We start from the raw sequence: 20,884 nt of genomic DNA on the forward strand, positions 1-20,884 counted from the left end.
CAGAGAAGGGCTGAATGCTCCAGTGGATGCTGCCTTTCTCCTGCTGTTTGTGTGCCAAACCCACTGCTGCTGAGGCATTTTCCCTACCCACAGCAAAAAAAAGGCCACTCTAGAACTTTAAAGGGATGACAGATGCAGCATTCCCCTGGACAGACTCTTATCCCCCTGCAGATCCTAACTGGTGTTAAAGTAGCAAATATTTTCTGCATGTTTCTGAGGGAACAGAAGAGAAAGATGATTCACTCCTCTCAGGTCAGACAGCAGCTGCACATCTTTTAATGGTTCATGGGGCTGCTGGCAAAAGAAGCAAGACCCTTTCCTTCTGTGTGCATTCTCTGACACCTGAAAAGAGCTGAAGCCACCCATGCAAACAGAGCAATCTTTTATTGTTGTGTGAAGCCCACAGCAGCTGTCTGAAGAATGAGGCACAGGCACAGCAGGAAGTTGCAGCACTGCACCATCCCCAGAAATCCAAGCAAAATGACAACTTCTGCCACAGCAAACAGCAGCTTCCAGGGAGACTTTTACCAAGTGGCAGTAAAGTTCTCTCCTAAAGACATTGCTCCCATCGTTCTCCCAGCAGCTGGAGAACAGCAAGAGTCACTGGAGAAACAAATGGCAGAGCCAGTGGCAGCATCAGTGCAGAGGGGGAAGAGCTAAAGTTGATCCTGTGTTAGGGTCTTGATTTTGTTCATGTTGTGATCTACTGCACCAGTTAGAAACAGCACCCAGCCTTCTTCTGATGGTAAACATACATGGCTTGTCCTGCAAAAGTGGAGGAAATGCATTAGGAAAGCCCCCTGGCTGTCTCTCACCTCTGCATCCAGACAGCCCACAGGTACTGGGAGGTGCTGGATTAGCACAGCACTACCACAGGACTGCTACACCCTCAGGGGCTTTGGAGCAGGGAAGAAGCCACATCCAGGTCTCCAGGCCCAAACCTCAAAACACATTTGTGTCTTCAGTGGGAACCACCTTCATCTCTGCCATCCCTTTGTGACTGGGTAACATCCCAACAATGCCAAAGGACCAGAATTCACTGCCTAAGAACTGAGCCATCAAAGACATCAGAGGCAGAAAGACATCAACCTTCATCCCAGGGGAGAGACACAACTGCAGCTCATACTCACTTTGTGATCTCCAAGACTTTCTTCAATACTGAGGCCAACTTTGCAGCCTGGAAAGAAGCACAATGGAAATAAAGTGAGCCAAAGGAGGAAGAAAAGGAGCTCAGCAGCACTGGAAAAGAAAGTGGGGTGCAGGAATGCCCAACACAGCCAAAAATGAGTAAAGCTGCCAGAGACCCTGCTGCAGAAGGAAGCTATCTAGCACTGCCAGCCTGGGTGTGTCTTCCCATCTACTGCTGGCTGGGAGAGGTGAAGATAAAAGCCAGGCTGCTTTTTAAAGCAGGCATTAAAATGGTCTTGAATTCAAAACTTCAGTTATTAGCAATTGGTAACTGGCATTAAGGCATGAAGCTAGAAGTGACTGACTGCAATGGATCTGATGTTAAGCAGTATTTTCTTTTCTACCTCTCAAAAAACCCAATCAAGCCACTGCCCAAAGGTATAAAACCAGAGGTAAGAACAAAACCAATTTCAGATACAAGGAGATGTGGACTTAAATTTGTGATGCAAGGGACCTGTGGAAGTCATTGAGCAGAACCTCAAGGAATGCTCAAACCAAGGCTGACTTCCAAGTTCAATCAGTTTGCTCAGAGGCTTGCCCAGACAAGCTTTGGGTACTGCCACAGATGGAGATTCCAATGCTTCTCTGAGCAGCCTGGGGAAACAAACCACATCCACTGCAGGAATTTTTCACTGAGGTAACTTTCTATGAGCCAGTTTACACTACCCAAGGAAGAAAGCAGACATGGAGTACACTGGCAGCCTTAGCCATCACTTGCCTGAGCTACTATCACTGGGTGTCTCTAAGGATTGTCATTCAGATGCCCATCCCTTCCCTGAGGAAGATGAGGAATGCAGTTCCACCTGAAGGAAGCTAAGTGTGCAGCAGGGACTCTTCATCCCTAAGAACTTGTTTTCCCAGGCAGACACTGACACCCACTTCTCCCTGAGTCCCATACTCCTCCAATTCAATTCCTTTCCCTTCTCTCCAGCCAGGTGAGCAGAGCTGCAGGTACTTACATTGAGCCTCACAGCCAGCTGGTTCACAGGGGGATACATGCTCAGGGCAAGCTCATCCACGCTGTAAAAGAGAGGGGCGCAAAGGAAGAAGTGTCCTGAGAGCTCAGCTTATGGATCCTGGTCAAGACCTGTACCCACCCTGTATGGAATTCAGGGACAGCAGTGCATGACAAGGACACAAAGGCAGCTTTTCATTGCTTTCTCTGTCTGCCACTCTCCCTTGGAGTGAGATGTGGCCACAGTCCCATCCCAAGCTGCAATCTGTGTTCCTCTCCTAACCAGTTCAACTCCCAACAGCCTATGCCATAACAGTCTTCCCACCACAGCTGCTTCCACCACCAGCATCAGGAGTTCTCCTAAACCATTCTCTACACCTCAAGAAAAACAGGGCCTGCCCTGGACCAAAAAGTGGCACAGGGATAGACTTGCCTACCTTGGACTGATCTGATGAGCAATGTCTGCAAGATCATCCAGCTGAGCGATCTGCTCTGCAGAATCAGCTTTGCCATAGGCCTTCACTGCAGCCAAGACCTTCTTCAGGCAAGCTTTAGCAGCCTTCATCAACCCCATGCAGAAGCTGAGCAGTTTCCGGTCAGCCTCTGACCAGTAGGTGTCTCTGTTACCCCGAAAGCCCAGCTCTTCATCTTCCATGATGTCACTGTAGGGGTCCTGCCCTTCCACCAGAGCCTGAGAACACAGTTGCACTGAAAACCCAGAGCCCAACATCAATTCCAGCAATACCAAGGGACAACATTGATCTAGAAATCAAGACACACAATTTCTCTGCGACCTTAAAGGTCTTTTCCAACCTAAACAATTCCATGCTTCTGCTCCAATCATTTTAGTTGTGGAGGAATCTCTCCAGCCAGCATCTCAGCTGGCAGATCCTGCTAACCCCAGCAGGACTGTGGTAAGAAAAACTAGCCCACCCACTCCAATCCATCAGAGCCAACAGCAAGAACCTGGCAGAAGTGCTATTCTCACATTAACCTAAACTGCCCCCCTAAACCCCTCACCCCAGCCCCCACAATCCAGGTGTTTAAGACCAGGCTGGATGAGGCTCTGGCCAGCCTGATCTAGTGTGGGGTGTCCCTGCCCATGGCAGGGGGGGTTGGAACTAGATGATCCTTGTGGTCCCTTCCAACCCTGAATGATACTATGATACTATGGCATGGAATGGAAACCTTATATAAATCAGGCTTGAGTTTAGAAACTCACTAAGATCCAGGTACAATGAAATCACCTAGCTCCTATCAGAACCAATTCAAACTAAAACATGAAAACCCAGCTCCTGTCAGCACCAACTGAAATCCAAACAATCCCCATGCTCCACCACAGAACCACTACTGCAACTCATCCCTGCAGGGTCCTCAAAGGCTTAGGGGTTTCCTTACATGTTCCATCTCCTTCACAGCATCCTTCACCACACCTAGGCATGCAGCCAGAGCTGATGCAACTGCTGCCTGGTTATCTGCAAAAGCAAAAGGATGAAAACCAGGAAAACTGTGCTGGCTGCAACAACTTTTGGACACGATGATCTTGAAGGTCTCTTCCAACCTGGTTTGGTTTATTCTAAATAAAGGTTTATTCTAAAACTGATTTCAGTTTGTCTTTCTCACCCTACCTACGTTAGAGTTTTGGTCATGGGGAGGAGCTGAGATCTTGAAGATAAAAGTTATGGCATTTCTGAAACCCTTTAGGCAGGATGTTAGGAGGAAGTTCTTCCCAGAAGGAGAGACTGGCCATGGGAATGCCCTGCCCAGGGAGGTGGTGGAGTCCTGCCAGGGGAGGTTTAGGCTGGATAATAGGAAGTAGTTCTTCACAGAAAGAGAGATTGGTGGTGGAGTCACCATCCCTGGAGGTGTGTAGGAAGAGCCTGGATGAGGCACTTGGTGCCATGGTTCAGTTGATTGGATGGTGTTGGGTGATAGGTTGGACTCGATGATCTCTGAGGTCTTTTCCAACCTGGTTAATTCTGTATTCTGTAACTTTCTCCAGGTCTGCTACCACCAGCTGCCTTGAGATCAGATTCTCTGCAGAGCTCACTGTTGAAACACAAAGAACCTGGCCTGGCTTTCAAGCTGACACACTTCAAAAGCAGTCAGGTGCTGCAGGAGGAGTGAGCCTTCATAGCTAAAAATTCCCCTGGATGGGATATTCCATGTCACCAGATTCTGTTGCTCTGTGTGCAACACTCACCTCGTGGCAGGCTGGACACTTGCTCACAAGCCTCCCACACACCAGCAGTTGATATGAGCTGCTCCTGAGACAAGCTGAAAGAAAGCAAAGCCCCCTCTAAAGTTAGACTCAACAACATCACTCTGCTAGACTGTTTTATCTTTCTGCATCCAAGATGTTGCACACTAGCACAGTCTGTTCCCCCCTCCCAGGAGCTGGGCTGGCTAAGTACAAGGTCAGCTCCCCTTTTGTGAATAAGGTTAGAAATGAGGACCAGCCCTTCCTTACCCTAGAAGCCTTTACCCTGAGCCCTGTTTGTGCAGTTATGTCTGCACCCAGGCTCACACCCCCTTGATTCTAACCTGGATCCTGACCCACTTATTTGACCTTCCCTCCTTATCCTCAGACCCAGCTCACTGTAATGGACATGCTGGGCAATCACTGAACAGTGTCTAAGGCTGCTTACTCTGACCTGACCCTGATCCTCACATGCTGTTTTGACTTTCCAGCTTGACCTCATCACTGTTGGTTTGTCTGATGACCTGGACTCTCAGCTGAACCTCACTGCCCCCATCAGCACTGCTCACTCAGACAGCAGGGGACAGGAGCCTTAGCTGATGAGGCTTCTGTCTCTTCCCACCTCAGAACGATGCCCTGCCTCTGCCTCCTCCCTCCCTTAAGCAGCAGGCTGCACTTGCTGCTTCCTAACAAGGATACTGTCACTTTTTCTTGCCCCTTTTTATTCCCCTTGGAAAATTCCTACCTCTCCAATGGAGAGCTGAGAATTGTTTCTATGAGCTGGATCATCCCTTCCACCACTTCAGTGGTAGCATCTCGTACCATCTTCCGAAGAGTAGTACCTGGTTGAGACCCAGAGAGAGCAAGAAAGTTGCCACCAAGTCAGCACAAACAGAAAGCAGCTGCCAAGGATGAAGGCAGAGACTGCTCCACCTGTGTGGATCTGCTCTAGGAATAAAGCTACAGGCCCTTTAAAGGGAGCTCCTCTTTGGAAGAGGATCTCAACTGTTTGGAAAGGTGAATTCTCAATCAGCTACAAAACTTCCTACATTAGCACTAATTCAGGGATCTGCAGGGGTAGACAGACAAGTGTCTCACTCTCAAACAGGCTGCACAGTCCACAAAACAGCTGCTGATGGACCACCTGCTCACAAAAACTGCTGCTTTCCTGCAGCTGCCAACCTCCTGTCATCACTGGACTCAGGGAGGTGAAGTCCTCAGCACCTCAGGCATCTCTGCCCTGCAGACTTTGGGTTTCTTTGTACAGCGGTGAAAGAATCAACACCCTATATAGTGCTGGCTGCCCTACTGTCACCAGCTCACCTTGGCTCTTGGGGAGCCAGTAGTACACTGTGGCAACTGCAAGAATAGCACTTTGGACATCATCACCCAGCTTCTGGCAATCCTGAAAAGGGAGAGGCAAAAAAATTAACTGAGATAATGGCAAATAAACCCCCCAAGCCTGGGAGTTAATGGCAAATAAACCCCCCCAGCCCTGGGAGTTAATGGCAAATAAACCCCCAGCCCTGGGAGTTAATGGCAAATAAACCCCCCCAACCCTGGGAGTTAATGGCAAAAAACAACCCCAACCCTGGGAGTTAAGGGCAAAAACCAACCCCAACCCTGGGAGTTAAGGGCAAATAAACCCCCCAAGCCTGGGAGTTAATGGCAAAAACCAACCCCAACCCTGGGAGTTAAGGGCAAATAAACCCCCCAACCCTGGGAGTTAAGGGCAAAAACCAACCCCAACCCTGGGAGTTAAGGGCAAATAAACCCCCCATCCCTGAGAGTTCAGGGCAAATAAACCCCCCAACCCTGGGAGTTCATGGCTGCACTGCATTTAGGAAGTCTCACCAGCACTCACATTCAGATTGTTTTGAGAATGGAAGCACAACAATCCTAGAATGGCTTAGGTTGGAAAGGACCTCAGAGATCATCTACTCCAACTTCCCCACCGTGGGCAGGGACACCCCTCAATGAGACTTGGCTTCTCAAGACCTCATCCAACGTAGCCTTGAACACCCCCAGGCAGGAGGCAGCCACCACCTCACTGGGCAGCCTGGTTCCAGTGTCTCACTACCCTCATACTGAAGAGCTTCTTCCCTAGATCCAGACTAACCCTGCTCTCCCTCAGCTTCAAACCAGTCCCCCTTGGCCTGTTTCTAGACACCCTCATGAAAAGTCCCCCTGCAGCCTCCCTGTAGGATCCCTTCAGGGCCTGGAAGGCAGCTCTAAGGTCCTCCTGGAGTCCTCTCTTCTCCAGGCTGAACAACCCCAGCTCCTCAGCCTACCCTTATAGCAGAGATGGCCACCTTGCTTGAAAACCACAGCACACAAAGACACTTCAAGTGAAGGGTGCACACCATAAGCTGCCTCATGATTTAGTAACCAAATATGCCCTGGTGTGGATGCCATGGATCAGAGAAGAAGTAGCTTTAACTATTATTCTGAATTGAAGATTTTTTCCCCCTCTCCTGCAGACAGAGGTGTGATAAATTACTCTCAAGTAACAGCAAAACTCTGCAAGTGTTCTTCCACTCCTTAACAGCTACAGCTGCTTGCTGTTAGCTCTATGGTCTGTACTGTCCCATATCCTGTCTCTTTCAGAAGCAGCTGCAGCTGTTAAAGAGTGGGAGAACACTTCCACTTGGAACATCTCCCTAACTTAGGGAAATTGCTTCTCTTGGCAGTTCTTGAATTGAATTAACACAGCCCACAAAGCACAGCCCATACTGACATCCCTTGTCTGCACTGCACCAAACGACTTTGGTTCAGTCAAGTGAAACAGCAGGCACCTGAACCTTGTCACAAACAGGGCAGCTTCACAGGCTGGGGAGGCTTCCACTCACCTCTGCAGAAGTCAGTGGAGACCTTGAAAATGCCAAACTGAGCTTGGTAGCTTCCTGTGATGTTACTTTGAATGCCTGACCTGGAAAGGATTCAATGGGGGCAAGAAAATAGAAAGTAACCTGGGTAAAAGATGAGAGCTACTACCTTGACAACTCCTTGATTATCATTTCTGCCTTACAAACAATAGGGAGACATAAACCAAGTCCCCCTACAGAGCAGAAATGCCCTGATATGCTTGCATCATGCATGCTGCAGGGGCAGTATTTTTCCTTCTTTTTTTCCCCCACCTAGCCAGCAGTGACATCCACAACGCATTTTGTGTGCCCGGCTCACGACACCTACGCCAGGACGAGCCGTGGGGCTTTACCAGAGGTCAGAGGCTTTAAAGCCGACGTCGTAACAGCCGCTCGCTACCAGCTGCGGCTTCACCCATGCGACAGCCTGGAGCGGAGGGCAAGCGCAAAGGTCCCGGCTGGAGAGCGGGGGGGTTCTCTCCCGCCAGCCAGAGCCGTGACACGGCACCACGGACCCGCGCCTGGACCTGACCCCCTGCCCCCGGCACCCACGGTACGGCCCAGCGCCTGTCGCTCCACACGCAACCCGCTGCCCGCCGCGTACCTAGAGCGTCCCAGAAGCGCGACGGCTCGAACGGCTCCCGGCCCCGGCCCGGTTCGCCCTCTGCAAAAGTAGAGAGAAACCTCAGCCTGCCGGGCTCGATCCGGCCCTACGCAGCCCAGCCCAGCTCCCGGCCCGGCCCTCACCTCGGATCCGGCTCAGCACCGCACGCAGCGCGCCGCGCAGGTCCCGCAGCGGCTCCCGCGCCTCCATGGCCGCGGGCACCCCCACCGCACGGAGCCCACCGCTGCGGCCGCCCAGGGCACACAACCGCTTCCGGGCGACGGCACCATCGCCCCGCCCCTTCCGGCAAGTCAGACCCGCCCCTTCCGGCGAGCCTGCCCGCGCCCGAGCCCGAGCCCGAGCCCGAGCCCAGCCCCGCCCCGAACGACAGCAGCCTCTCAGTACGCAGCGGGAACGCTTTATTAGCTGCGGGCACAGCGGCGAGGGAGCCGGTGCGGCGTCCCGGGGACAGGGGAGGAGGAGGGCGAGAAGCGGGACAGACGCTGGGCTAGAGCAGCTGCTGCAGGTCCTCGAAGTTGAGCAGGTTGTTGGCGGTCTCGGACCAGGCTGCGTGGGTCGCTCCGTCCATCTCGGAAGCGAGACTGTTGGTGCTGTCCAGGGAGTGGTTTGCGCCCCCGATGACTTCGTGGCATTCGGGGCACCGGCTCCTTTCCATGGCCCCCCCACACTCCCCGATCACGTAGATGTGCCCGTTTTTGCACTTGAACCAGTGCCCGCGGGGGCAGCCGATGGCGCTGACGATCTGCACCCGCTCCGCTTCCGAGATGCCCAGCCCCGAAGCAGGCAAGGCGCGCCAGAGCCTCTCCAGGGCAGCTTTCACCGCAGCCTCATCCTGCTCGGTGAATTTCTTTGTCCCTCCCAGGCACTCGCGGACATTGGCAATCTCTGCTGCCAGCGCTGGGGTGATCATCCTCTTTGCAGCTTCGCACCTCGCCAGCAGACTCAGCAAATAGGTCAGCCTCTGGATCTCGGCCTGCAGGTCGGACAGCTCCTGTCCTGAAAAACTGAGGCGCCTCTTGTCCAGCCACTGCTGCACTTCCTCCAGCTGCTTCGTCAGCTCTTGCCTCTCACCTGCATCAATTTTGCTCAGAGAATTGGTCAGGTCTGCTACACGCTGGTAGAAGTTAAGCTGGTTCTCAATTAGTCCAAGACTCCTTGTGGAGAGATCAGAAGCACTTAGTTTATTTTCTAGCATGAAGTACTTCTGAGGTAGACTTCTCCTCAGAACATCACTGCCTGCCAGTGTGACCTGCAGTCTTTGTCTGTTAGCCTCAATTTCCTGGGCTGGACCTTGGATTTTCTCTTTCACCTTCTCTATCTCGTCCAGTCGCCTCTTCACCGTGGTGCCATACCTCAGGTTCTTTCTGATAGGTGTCTGACACATAGGGCACACCTTCAGCTTGACGACGTCATCGTCCTCATCCATATAATGGTCAAGGCCTTGGGACTCAAAGACGTGGCCACAGTCTTCAAGCTGTACAAATCGAGCATCTGGGTCTTCCTCAAAGCCAAAAAAGATCTGGGTGAGCTCCTCCCGGTCACAGAGGAGGCACTTCTTCGGGCAAGGCTCTCCACACAACCCAGCGCAAGGATGCCCACAGCGGAGCAGCTTAGCGCAGGGCACGTTGCAGCGAGGCCTGTTGCACGGTTCAGAGCACAGACTGGTGCACTGGTAGTGCTGACACTGCCATTCACAGGGCTCAGCGCACGGGAAGCAGCTCTCCCCACACTTCTTCCTGCACCTGCTGTGGATGCACTGGTTCTGACATTCCAGCTGGCAGGGAGGGCACTCTGAAGTACAGGGCTGCTGGCACTTGTGGGAGCAGACCAAGAAGCGCTTGCAGGGGCTCTTACACTGCTCATGAAATCTTCCTCCAAAGCAGGTATGACAGGAACCTGAGCACACATGGCCACACTGCAGGGTGGCAGTACACTTAGCCTTACACTTCACAACCTTCCCATGTTTTATCTCCTCAGCAATCCAGCATTTAACTTGCTGGGCATGGCCACACTTCAGCACAGCTGTAACCAGTTCAGGACAGTACTTGGTGCATTCCTGCCCGCAGAATGTGTTGCATGAGTGCCCGCAAGCCAACAACTTCTGGCACGGTTCTCGGCAAGGAAACTCACTCTCTGGTACAGAGCAGGGCACCATCTGCAGGTGGCCACACTTGGAAATAGTTTTCTCTACCGTCACCTGGCACGGTTTACACTCCTCGAAACATGACCGGGGACAGCGGTGCCCATCTGCACAAAGCACCTTCTGACAAGGCTTCAGACACTGAAACTCTTTGTGCTCTAAGTCATAGGGGTGACAGACCCTTGTGCAAACATGCCCACAGCTCAGCCTGAACTCACAGGGGCGAGTGCAGCCTCCTTCTGGGACTTGGCTGAAGTCTGCTGCTGTTGATACCAGAGTCTTGGTTTCAGGGTGGTTTTGACAGCAAAGCACCAATGAGTGGCCAATGTGACCGTTGTCTCGAAGGGTTTGAATGATCTTGCCCCAGAGAGGAACCTTGCCCAGCATTCTCATATTCCCAATACAATACAGCCCCTTCTTAGCTCTGGATAATGCCACACATATCCGATTAGGGATCTGGAGGAAGCCAGGTCTCTCTGCTTTGTTACTTCGCACGAGGGACAGCAGAATAATATCATTCTCCTCCCCCTGGTACTTATCTACTACATGAACCTTCACACCTGCAAAGGTCTTGGCTGGCATCAGCTTCTGCAGACAGAAGAGCTGTCCAGTGTAAGTAGTGAGAATGGTGATCTGAGAAGGTTGATAACCCTGATACAAGAAGTATCTGCACAGTTCCACTACAAAGTGAGCCTCGTGTGGGTTCTGGTGGCTTTTCCCTTCCTGGATCTCTTGCTCAAGAAACTCATGCTCCACAAAGAAGAGGTTAGATGAGACCCCCTGAAACAGGAGAAAGGAGTATCAGAAAACAGAATTGTAGCCTCTGTCACTGCAGCCTCTGTGCACATCCTCCAGAGGCAGGAGGACTCTTATGGAGAGGACAGTACAGAGGTATTGCACACCTGGGTGATTTTCTCTTACATTTCCACAGCACATTCACCAGAGAGGTGATCACATCACCAACCTTACACTGGGCTTTCACAGATCATTCCTCAAGTCTTTCAGTTAATAGTCCCTCCTGCCTTTCAATACCCTACCAGATTTTTTGGCCCCTCTTCCCAATTTTCAGTGTTCCTTTAAAGCCATCAGTACTGGATCCATTTCCAGTGCCCACCCACCACTAATGCTGGAGAACTACAAATGGTTTGCCCTCTTCCCTCCCTATCACACAGTTCCTTCAGTCAGGGATAGATTTCAGTAGCTGAGCTTGACCTCAGAATCTGAACACCTCAACCACTCTATTGTACAGAAACTCATCTGCAGTTGTAACAGGGAACAAAAGCAATTGCTTGGATTACTGACAACTCACTTTTATGTTCTCATAGTGCAGCACAGAGGGATGGTTCTCCAGCTCCGAGTATATGTGAGGACAGAGAAGCTGAGCGATTTCAGGGCGCATGCGGTGCTGAAACACAAAGCAACTGAATCAGGCTTGGGGGTGGGGCAGCCTGCCCTCTCAACATCCTGCTGTTCCACTGTACATACTAGGGATGAATAAAGGACAAGCCTGACACCCCTCTGAGAGGCAAGGGAGAACCACCCCAGCCCCATCCCAGCCAGCAGCAGCGATTACAGGGGAGCAGTAGCAGGTTATAGAATCATAGAATTGTCAGGCTTGGAAGGGACCCTAAGGCTCAGCCAGTTCCAACCCCCCTGCCATGGGCAGGGACACCTCACACTGCAGCAGGTTGCTCACAGCCACATCCAGCCTGGCCTTCAAAACCTCCAGGGATGAGGCTTCCAACACCTCCCTGGGCAACCTGTGCCAGTGTCTCACCAACCTCATGGGGAAGAGCTTCTTCCTAACATCCAATCTGAATCTCCCCATTTCTAGTTTTGTTCCATTCCCCCCAGTCCTATCACTCCCTGACACCCTAAAAAGTCCCTCCCCAGCTTTCTTATAGCCCCCTGCAGATACTGGAAGGTCACAATTAGGTCCTCTGAGAGCCTTCTCTTCTCCAGACTGAACAGCCCCAACTGCCTCAGTCTGTCCTCATAGGAGAGGTGCTCCAGCCTTCTAATCATCCTCGTGGCCCTTCTCTGGACACCTTGCAGCACCCCCAGATCCTTCCTGTAATAGGGGCTCCAGTACTGGACACAGTACTCCAGGTGGAGTCTCACCAAAGCGGAGCAGAGGTGGAGAATCACGTCTCTGACCTGCTGGCTGTGCTTCTCTTGCTGCAGCCCAGGATGTGATTGGCTCTCTGGGCTGCAAGTGCACACTGGTGGCTCCTGTTGAGCTTCTCATCCACCAGCACCCCCAGGTCCTTTTTATCTTCAAGGAAATCGTTTGGCAAGGTGGTTGTAATACGAGTGATGGCTTCACTGCAAATCTGAGAGCCCTGTTCTGGGAAGCAAAAATCCAACACCTCCCCCTAACCACTACATTAGCTCTCCAGGGTAGTTTTAATGCAGGACCACTGGAGGTAGCATTGATTTCTCTATGGACCAAGAGAGATGCTGATGGCAATTTAGCAGGAAGCAGCCTGAGAAGACTTGTGCTGTCAGTCTCCCAAGTTCTGGAGGTTTCAGCTGCCACAGTAAGCCAGGTTCATTGCAGTAACATGCAGGAATCACAGTGCTGCAGCCCCCTGAATAACTGGAGAGAAACTGGAACACAGTTTGACAGCTCTGAGCAGTCTCCTCAGGAATTAAAGAGCATTCTTTTTAAGGTTGCTCTGAGTGGAGAGTTAGCACCTGGAGTGTAGCACAAACTTAAACCACCCTCAACAGAGATGCAGGGGAGTGTTTTAGAGCTCTTCCTCACCTGGTATTGCAGACAGACAAAGGGGAAATCGACTTTCACCAGCCGTTCAAAGAGGGAGACTTCCAGATTGAAGTTTCTGGCCAGGTCATACACATTTGCACTAGGCTGCAGCTGAAACAGGAAGAGGAGGCCCACAGTTCAGCACTTTTCCCATGCATTAGTAAGATTTTTCACTCTTCCTGTCGTTAGCCCCCACAGAAAAGCCAGAGACTATATTTGAACCACCCTATCAAATCACGTATTTCAGTCACCACTGAAGTGGCTACCTGATACCCTGGTGATTCTGGGTGATTCTGTGGTAACTTCCGTGTGCTTGGGAACTCAATGACAAGTCCCACAAGGACTCTGCTCCAAAACTGCAGGAGACAGGACATGGAGCAGCCTTGGCAACCGCTGCCATAGTGTTTGGTCAAAGGGTCATAGCTCGTTTGCACAAGTTAGAGGCACTAAGGCACGAGTCAGGGATGTTACCTGCTGATGATCTCCAATGAGGATAAGATGCTGGCAAGCTTTACTCAGAGTGGTGATGGTGTGAGCCTCAAGCACCTCTGCTGCCTCTTCTACAATGACAATTCGGGGCTCAACTTTCTGCAGGATCTGACGGTACTTGGCAGCACCTGAGCCAGGAGAGGAGAGAACCCTCAGCAGAATTCATTATGTGCAGGCAGCATGACAAGAGTTTGAGGCAGGGGAGTAGGCTGTGTCCCAGAAGAGACTGGGGTCCTTCCCAAGATTCTCCAGTTCAAGACAGCTTCTTGAACTTTACAATAGCACACCACCAAGGGTGGCTTCTCTGTGAAGAGCTACTAAGCAAGGCATGTGGGGATTGGAGTCCTATGCCTGCCTTGGTCCTTCCCCAGTGCCCTTCTCAGACATAAGATACCTACTCAACACATTGACCCACACAGATAAATAAACCCAAAATTGTCTCTCCAAAGGGTCATACTGCAACAACTTTTACAGTATCATCACCAGATAGCAGGAATACCAGAGCAGGTGTTAGCTGTGCTTTAGGCAGGCACAAGAGTTGGAGCATTTCTATTAGAATAATGCTGCCCCAGATGGAGGGGGTGCAAAAGTGCACAGAAGCTGCTCATGTACTTAAGTGACAACTCACACAACAGCCCCATTTGCAAAGGAAGCAAAAGATTAAGGAGTTGCAGAGTGATGCAGAGCCTGCCCCAGGCTGGTGAGCAGAACACACTGCTCATCTTTTGGAAACAGGGTCCTTTAACCACGAACAGATGCAGTACAATACTGGTTTTCTCCCCAGCCACTATGCACCTGTCGTGGTCATCCCCACAACTCTGGCCCCCCTGAGAATGTAGAGATCCTCCTGCAGCCTCAGCTCTGCCAGCCTTTCTGCTGCTGCCTGGTACTGCTGGGCGCGCTGTAGAATACTCTCTCGAATGTTGGCTTGATAGGTCTGCAGCCAAAGCCTGAGAAGAAAGTACCATTATCACACAGAGCAAGGGGGACAGGATAATAAACCAGAAATTCCAAGTGGATTAATCTCAAAACTTCAGTTCAAACCAACAGTTCAAAACAGTTTGGACAAAAGATTATCAGCATCTGTGCTCAGTCCCAAACGCGGTGGAGGTGACAGCACTGCTCAGGCAATACAGGGAAGATAAGAACAAGAATGTCCAAACAAGGAGCTGAGCAGATAGGAACAGAAACACTGTGGCTTGACAGAAAAGAGCTTGCAGACAGGAGCAGTCCAGGGAACATCTGCCTGACAGACTGTCACCTGTAAAGCCGCCAGCGGGAGTTCAGGTCAAGTAGCCACACATCCTGAATAGCCCTGGCCTCTAACTCTGTCATGGCATTCAGTTTACAGAGCTCAACCTTCATCCTCTGTTTCATTCTCTTCCTCTGGGCAGAAGTGACCTGCAGGCAGAAAAAAATCCTCCCTACTAAGCAGTCACAACACAGAGACTCCTCTGCATTAGCATTATTCCCTGCATTAGCATTCCCATGTTAGTTTTCACACAGTCAAGCAGAGCCAAAGTACACAAAGTTACCTCCCACTGCATATCCTCCTCTTGTAGCTGGGTTTCTTCTTCCTCATCCTCCAGCTTCAGAGCAAACAGCACTTTGGATAGCCTAGGAACAGCTCTGTACTCTTCCTTCTTCCTTCTCTGAGGCTTTGCTACCTCTTCATCCTCAATCACTCTGTCAGCTTGAATCAGGTCAGCTTCCTCTAGGATCTCCACAAGCTCCTCTTCTGCTTCATCTTCCCATTCCTCCTCTCTCTGCTGCTGATCACCTGTGAGAGTCAGCAGTCGCATGCAGTAAGCCACAGCCACTCTAGCAGAAGGACAGAGCAGCAGGGAGATCATTCCATGGAAATTAAGGTTTGTCTTCTTCCCACAGCCTTGCAGCGCCATGCATCTTTCAGGGGCTGTTAAGTACCACTGTCTCCTTTCTGGCATACATCTGCTACTTAGGCAAACACACTTGGAAAGGGTGAAGGGTGGTTTTTGTCTGTGTGGGGTTCTTGGCTTTGTTTTGGTTTCTAGTGGGCTTGGGGGTTTTGTTTGTTTGGGCTTCATTTTTTTACCTGAATTCTCAGCCTCTATGTCCTCGGCAGCATCCTGGAGGAAGGTAGTTGCACCAAGGCCCAGCCACTCCAGAATCACCGAGTGTCGTGAGTACAGTGGAGCACTATGAAACCCATCATCATCCTAGTACAAGGAAAGGCAAATCAGCCAGGTCTGTTGCACTTCACATCTTAGGATGATGCCAAATCACCACCCTGCAGCAGCAGGCAAACAGGACAAATCCCTGGAGAGACCTCCAGAGTCAAAAAGTCTGAGCTCTTCAGAAAGAGCCTCCCTTTTCTCCCTCAGTTTAAAAGGCTTTTCTTTGGGTACTCTCACCTTCATGCTGATGGAGATCACCTAGAATCTCTGCAGTTTAGGGATGCACAATTTAAAGCCCCCAGCCTGCTCTGCCCAGTCCAGACTACTGCCACTTGGTACACCTAATTGTGGCCTTCCAGTATCTGAAGGGGGCCTACAGGAAGGCTGGGGAGGGACTGCTCAGGATCTCAGGTAGTGATAGGACTAGGGGGAATGGAATGAAGCTGGAGGTGGGGAGATTCAGGCTGGAGGTGAGGAGGAGGTTCTTCCCCATGAGAGTGGTGAAGCACTGGAATGGGTTGTCCAGGGAGGTGGTTGAGGCCCCATCCCTGGAGGTGTTTAAGCCCAGGCTGGATGAGGCTCTGGCCAGCCTGATGTAGTGTGGGGTGTCCCTGCCCATGGCAAGGGGGTTGGAACTAGGTGATCCTTGTGGTCCTTTCCAACCCTGACTGATACTATGAGACTATACTATGATACCTTGCTATTCACTCCATCAGTTTCTTAGTAACCAAGTGATGTTAAAAAGTGTCCTTGGAGAACCTCAGACTCATTAGCAGAACAGGCAGTAAGCATACCTTGGGACTCAGAAGAAAGGGACCCCTCTTACCAGAGCTCTCATCAGGCTGTCCCAGTGCTGGGGTGCAATGCATGCCCGCAGCTGGCGCTCATGCACAACTCCACGTGTCGTGCACTCCAAGTGCTCCACTCCCTCTTGGAGTGACTCCTCAGCCTGCTTCATCACAGTGGTGATCTGCTCAGCACAAAGAAGGGAGAAGGCATCATCACACTCAGGGAAACAAAGTTCCAAAGCAACATCATCACACTCAGAGAACCACAGTTCCAAAGCAGCATTCATCACACTCAGAGAAACAAAGTTCCAAAGCAGCAGGAGGAGAAACTGACAAAGTGAAGGAGGACAAAAGAGTTAAGAGACAGATTTTGGTGTAAGACAAGGTGAAAGGAGAGGTGTGGAGAAGTTTGGTTGGCTCCTGTAATGCGTGGGCCAGCCAGCCCCACCACCTCCAGGAAGCCTGCACGTACGTTCATGTAGGCCCTGCGGAGGTGTGCTGGCAAGTTGTGCCGGAGCCCACAGCTCTTCCTCAGCTCCTTCAAGGTGAATTGCTCCAAGACCTTACTGCTGCTTCTGCCCCCAATGCGAACCATCCCATTCCTCTGAAACTTGTATATTCCTGGAAATGAAGGAGAAATATCCCAACTACAGAGGCAAGCTCTGCTTCCTGCAGTAGCACCATGGGGTAGGGAGAACGCCCTTTGTCTGCCAGTGCTACACTGCGCTGGGCTCAGGGAGGTTTTCTTGCTGTGTATCAGTGAGGCTAGAGTCACTAGATAAAGCCACAAGGGCAGCTCATTATGCCAGAAGATGGGCAGAGTTATCATAGAACTCTGCCTGACCCTCCCTCATCCCTGGCAGGCACTCTTACCTTCTAAGAACTGATCCAGTGCATGGTTAGTGTAGCAGACTATAAGGATGGGAGACGTCTGGCCAAGGGTTTGCCAGTTGTGATTATTAGTCAAGAGAGCCTGAACAATCTTCAATCCCACGTAAGTCTTCCCTGTAAAAGAAACTCAGAATCAGAGAAGGGTAACTCACCCCCTATGGAATACACAGGAATCATCAAAATCAGACACAAGACTCACTTCTAGGGCTCAAATCTAGTCTGTGCCAAGAGGTGACTGCAGCAGCAACTAGTTCACAAAACATAAACAGCACAGCACAAGACTACCAAATATTTCTGACCTGTAGCAGAGCCTGGCCATGCTCTGCAAACTCTCTTTTAGTTATTACACTGGACCTGGACCCAGGGTTTTCTCTGCCACTGTCCCTCACAGCCCACTCTGACACGGGCTTCATGCATGACATTTGGCTGCACATGAAACATTCAAATAGTAGTGGAATGCAAACAGTGGTGCTTGTATTCCATGGAAAACAGCAAACCTTATACTGCTTCATTCACCTAGAGAATCATGGCTGAACACCCAGGATGTTCTGCCATGCTATGGAGAGAAGCAGTATTGTTGTGCAGCAGGAGGCACCATGTTATCAAAGAGGGCTGACATTTTTTTCACCCCAGTACACAAGCAGACCCAACAGTGAAGTTGGTGTCTCCTTGCAACTAGGTTGGCAGTGTCTAAGATCAGCTATGGGTATCTGAGATTGTTTTAGCCTTCACAGCTCATGCTGACTGGATTCCTCAAGCATCAGTCAGGCATGGGGCTAAAGCTTTGGAGACTGGAGGTAATCTCCCTAAATGGGAGAACTCCTGAAGTGACAGAGCCTTAAAGCAAGCATTTCTCACCGGTCCCAGGAGGTCCTTGGATAATAGCCAGCTCCTTGGTGAGTGCAAGTCTCAATGCCTGCAACTGAGACTCATCTAATCTCAAGGTTTCCGTTGAAGGCCACTGCTTGGGATCTAGAACACAGAAACTTTTCTTTTCCCGCCCGCCAGGGTGCATCTGTTCATCTGCACGAGGAACTCCGACCAAGGGTGCAAAGTCATAGACAGAGTACATCGTCAGGTATGCTGGCTTCTTCACCTGCACATCACACTCCACAATGTACTTCTGGAACGGGACATCTTCTTCCTGGACCTCCTGCAGCCCTTCCAACACGTGTCGATAGGCCTCGAAGTAGGCAGTTGTCTCTACCATGAGGAAGGAGTCTGAGGGCTGAACCTCTGCCAGCAACGCTTGGCTCTGAGCATTGAAACACAGCTGCACAACCCCACGGGCAAGCTCGGCGCTGTCCCGGTTCGAAACGGTGGCGAACAGGCAGGTTTCAAAGCGGTCCTTGGACATGCAGATGAAGGAACCGTACAGCAGCCGCTTGGAGTTCTGCCAGCGCACGAACTTCAGAGGGGCGACGTCAAACTGGACCTTGTAAACGACACCAGACGGGGTGCAGACAGGGGTGAGAATGTGTGCATCAAAGTAGATCCTGATGTCATCAAACTTCTTCCTTCTCAAACCTCTCTCCTCGAAGCTCTGCAAAAGCTCCGTGATACCTTCCCTTAAGGGCCTGATGAAGTCTTCTCTCAAGAGCCGGAAATGGGTGTCGAGGTAAACGGTGATGCTCTCATACCTCCCAGAAACAACATTGGGGCGCAGAAAGGGCCTCTTGCCGTGGTGCAACTCATCATAGGTTGGATAGATGGTCATGGTACGATAGCTTTCTGCTTGACCATCGGCCTGAGGCTGCGTGAGAGGATCGCTATCAGCCCCCAGCGTGCCCTCGCGTCTCTTCTTCTGCAGATGCTGCATGAGCATCTGCACTTTTTCTAGATTCTTCTCTGTTTCTTCTGTGATGTCCACAGCAGAATCTTTCAGGATGTTGACAGACGCTGACAAGACTGTCAAAAGGATGGAGATTTTCTCCACAGAGCTGGCTGGGAAAATACTGACCAGGTCCTGAAGGAGCGAAACGATGTTGCTGATGTGCACAGGGTACTGCCGGAGCACAGCAGGGTCTGCTTCTGTTGCCATGTTAGACACATACTGTGGCAAACAGATTTTGAGGAAGTTGGACTCTTTCACAACTCCAAGGATGTGTTGCACACTCTGTCTGTCCATTCGGGAACTGCAAGCTTTTTGAAGCACCTGGCAAATGAGCTGAATGAAATTCGGTTTCATGGCTGTTTCAGAAAGCAGCTCCTTCAAACCTGAACTGGAAGCAAGTGTGATGGCGACTTCTGAAGGGTCTTTTGAGAGGAGACTCTCTAGGAACTTATAGCCAATCCTTCTGACTTGCTGAGGCTGCTCACTGAGCTGGGCACCACCTGGGGGTGGGTTCTGGTAGAAACGAGGCTTCTCCCTGTGCTGCATTCTCCTTCCTGTACCTTCATTTTCCTGCCAACTCCTCAGCCCTCTAGCTCCTTCCTGGGCTGGTCTACCTTGACACCTCCTTCCGCCACCCTCCTTTTCTGGCTCATTCCAGGACCCTCTGCCCCTCCCACGTGCTTCTCCACCTTGATGCCTCATCCTCCATCCCTCATTCTGCTGTTTATTCCAGCATCCTGTGGCTCTGCTGTTGGCCTGTCCGCTTTGCTTTCTTGGTTCATTTTTGCTTGATTGAGGTATCCGCGAGCCAGGAAATCTCCCCTTTCTTTGCTCACGTAGAAGAGCACAAATACTGCCTTGGCTGCTCTCCCCTAACTCAGTTGCCTGGCCTGTTGTATTATTTGCTCTGGTTTTGCCTTCTTGTATGAAGATAGGATCCCAGTCATCTGCATGCCCTTAAAAAATTGGAAAAGGCACTCTTTAGTTATAAATCAACCACATTAACCTGCCTCCCAACACAAACACAGGAGCATTTCGACCTGACAGTTGGCATATCTTGCTTGGACATACAGCATTAAGTCAGAAAACTACCACTGTATTTGTCCCCAGGCTTTCAAGTTAGTGCTTCCTTCCCTTATTTTTAGCAGTTAAAAAGAGTTCACTTTTGCTGCTAAGTCGTGAATAGACTGAAAAAAACCGAAATCTTTTTCCACAGAACAGAAAGCAGAAGCAAGAAATGCCAAGGATGAACTTTCCCGCACAGAAGAACATTTCCTCGGCAATTAGCTGTCACTGGAACAACGACAAAGGCAAAAAGCAGCTGGCACTGACCGACTGCACATAGCACAGGTAAAACACAGCCCTGGTCAAAGTGCAGCCTCCCAGACCAGCAGGAAGCATTGACCACAGATCCTTTGCCAAGCTCTCAACTGAATACTTTGGAAAGCACCGAACGCCAGCAGAAAGAGTTAGCAAAGAGAGCGATACAACGCATCACCACCCCACGGCCCCCACCAGACCACAGGGCAAATCAGGAAGCGATGGGATTTAGGCTTGAGAGGAAATTTCGCTGTACACAGGCAGGGCAAGAGCGAACCCCCCTGTGCCACTCTGCCATCCGCTGAAGCCTCCTGCCCTGCGTTCACTCGGCGACTCTCACCTTCGTCTCCAGCTCGGGGCTGCCGGGAGCAAGGCTCCTGCTCGAAGCCCTCCATGGCTCGGCCCACGGAGTCCTCCGCGGGGTGCCGGTCCCGCTCAGCGCCGGAGGCTGCAGCGATCCCGCACCCGAACGCGGGCGCCGCGGCTTAGCACTGCTGCGCAACCCGCACGACCGGGAAGTCTCCGACCAAAGTTTCGCTTTCCAGTTCCTCGCAGGACCCGCCCGGCCCGGCCCCCTCCCTGCCCGGCCCGGCCCTCTCCCTGTTGACAGCGGCTCCCACCCTCTCCCGGTCCCGGCGGGTGGCGCCCTATCCCCCGGTACCGACCG

General features: G+C 51.4%; 2 protein-coding genes across 3 annotated transcripts; both read right to left on the reverse strand.

The window, feature by feature from the left end:
* Nucleotides 1-365: 365 nt before the first annotated feature.
* Nucleotides 366-8,118, reverse strand: CCNDBP1 (cyclin D1 binding protein 1). The gene is made up of 11 exons (XM_068150136.1): nt 7,955-8,118; nt 7,812-7,871; nt 7,193-7,272; nt 5,667-5,748; nt 5,089-5,185; nt 4,347-4,420; nt 3,542-3,618; nt 2,581-2,834; nt 2,148-2,208; nt 1,131-1,177; nt 366-765 (listed from the first exon to the last, which is right to left on the reverse strand). The coding sequence occupies exons 1-11, from the start codon at nt 8,019-8,021 to the stop codon at nt 657-659; spliced, it is 1,008 nt and encodes a 335-aa protein (XP_068006237.1). The 5' UTR covers nt 8,022-8,118; the 3' UTR covers nt 366-656.
* A 95-nt stretch (nt 8,119-8,213) lies between these two features.
* Nucleotides 8,214-20,810, reverse strand: ZNFX1 (zinc finger NFX1-type containing 1). 2 transcript variants are annotated; one of them, XM_068150138.1, is made up of 13 exons: nt 20,558-20,810; nt 17,922-19,844; nt 17,046-17,177; nt 16,645-16,793; nt 16,211-16,354; nt 15,303-15,426; nt 14,764-15,008; nt 14,490-14,629; nt 14,024-14,178; nt 13,211-13,356; nt 12,740-12,850; nt 11,282-11,377; nt 8,214-10,752 (listed from the first exon to the last, which is right to left on the reverse strand). In XM_068150138.1, exons 1-13 carry the CDS (start codon nt 20,610-20,612, stop codon nt 8,320-8,322), a joined length of 5,853 nt encoding a protein of 1,950 aa, XP_068006239.1. In that variant the 5' UTR covers nt 20,613-20,810; the 3' UTR covers nt 8,214-8,319. The 2 variants fall into 2 exon arrangements, with proteins under 2 accessions (XP_068006239.1, XP_068006238.1); XM_068150137.1 differs by having other exon boundaries at nt 17,922-19,853.
* Between the last annotated feature and the right edge of the window lie 74 nt (nt 20,811-20,884).

The sequence above is a fragment of the Melanerpes formicivorus genome, unplaced genomic scaffold, assembly GCF_026170545.1.
Source record: "Melanerpes formicivorus ecotype bairdi unplaced genomic scaffold, bMelFor1.0.p_v2 SCAF_19, whole genome shotgun sequence".
In the NCBI taxonomy this organism is placed as follows: Eukaryota; Metazoa; Chordata; class Aves; order Piciformes; family Picidae; genus Melanerpes; species Melanerpes formicivorus.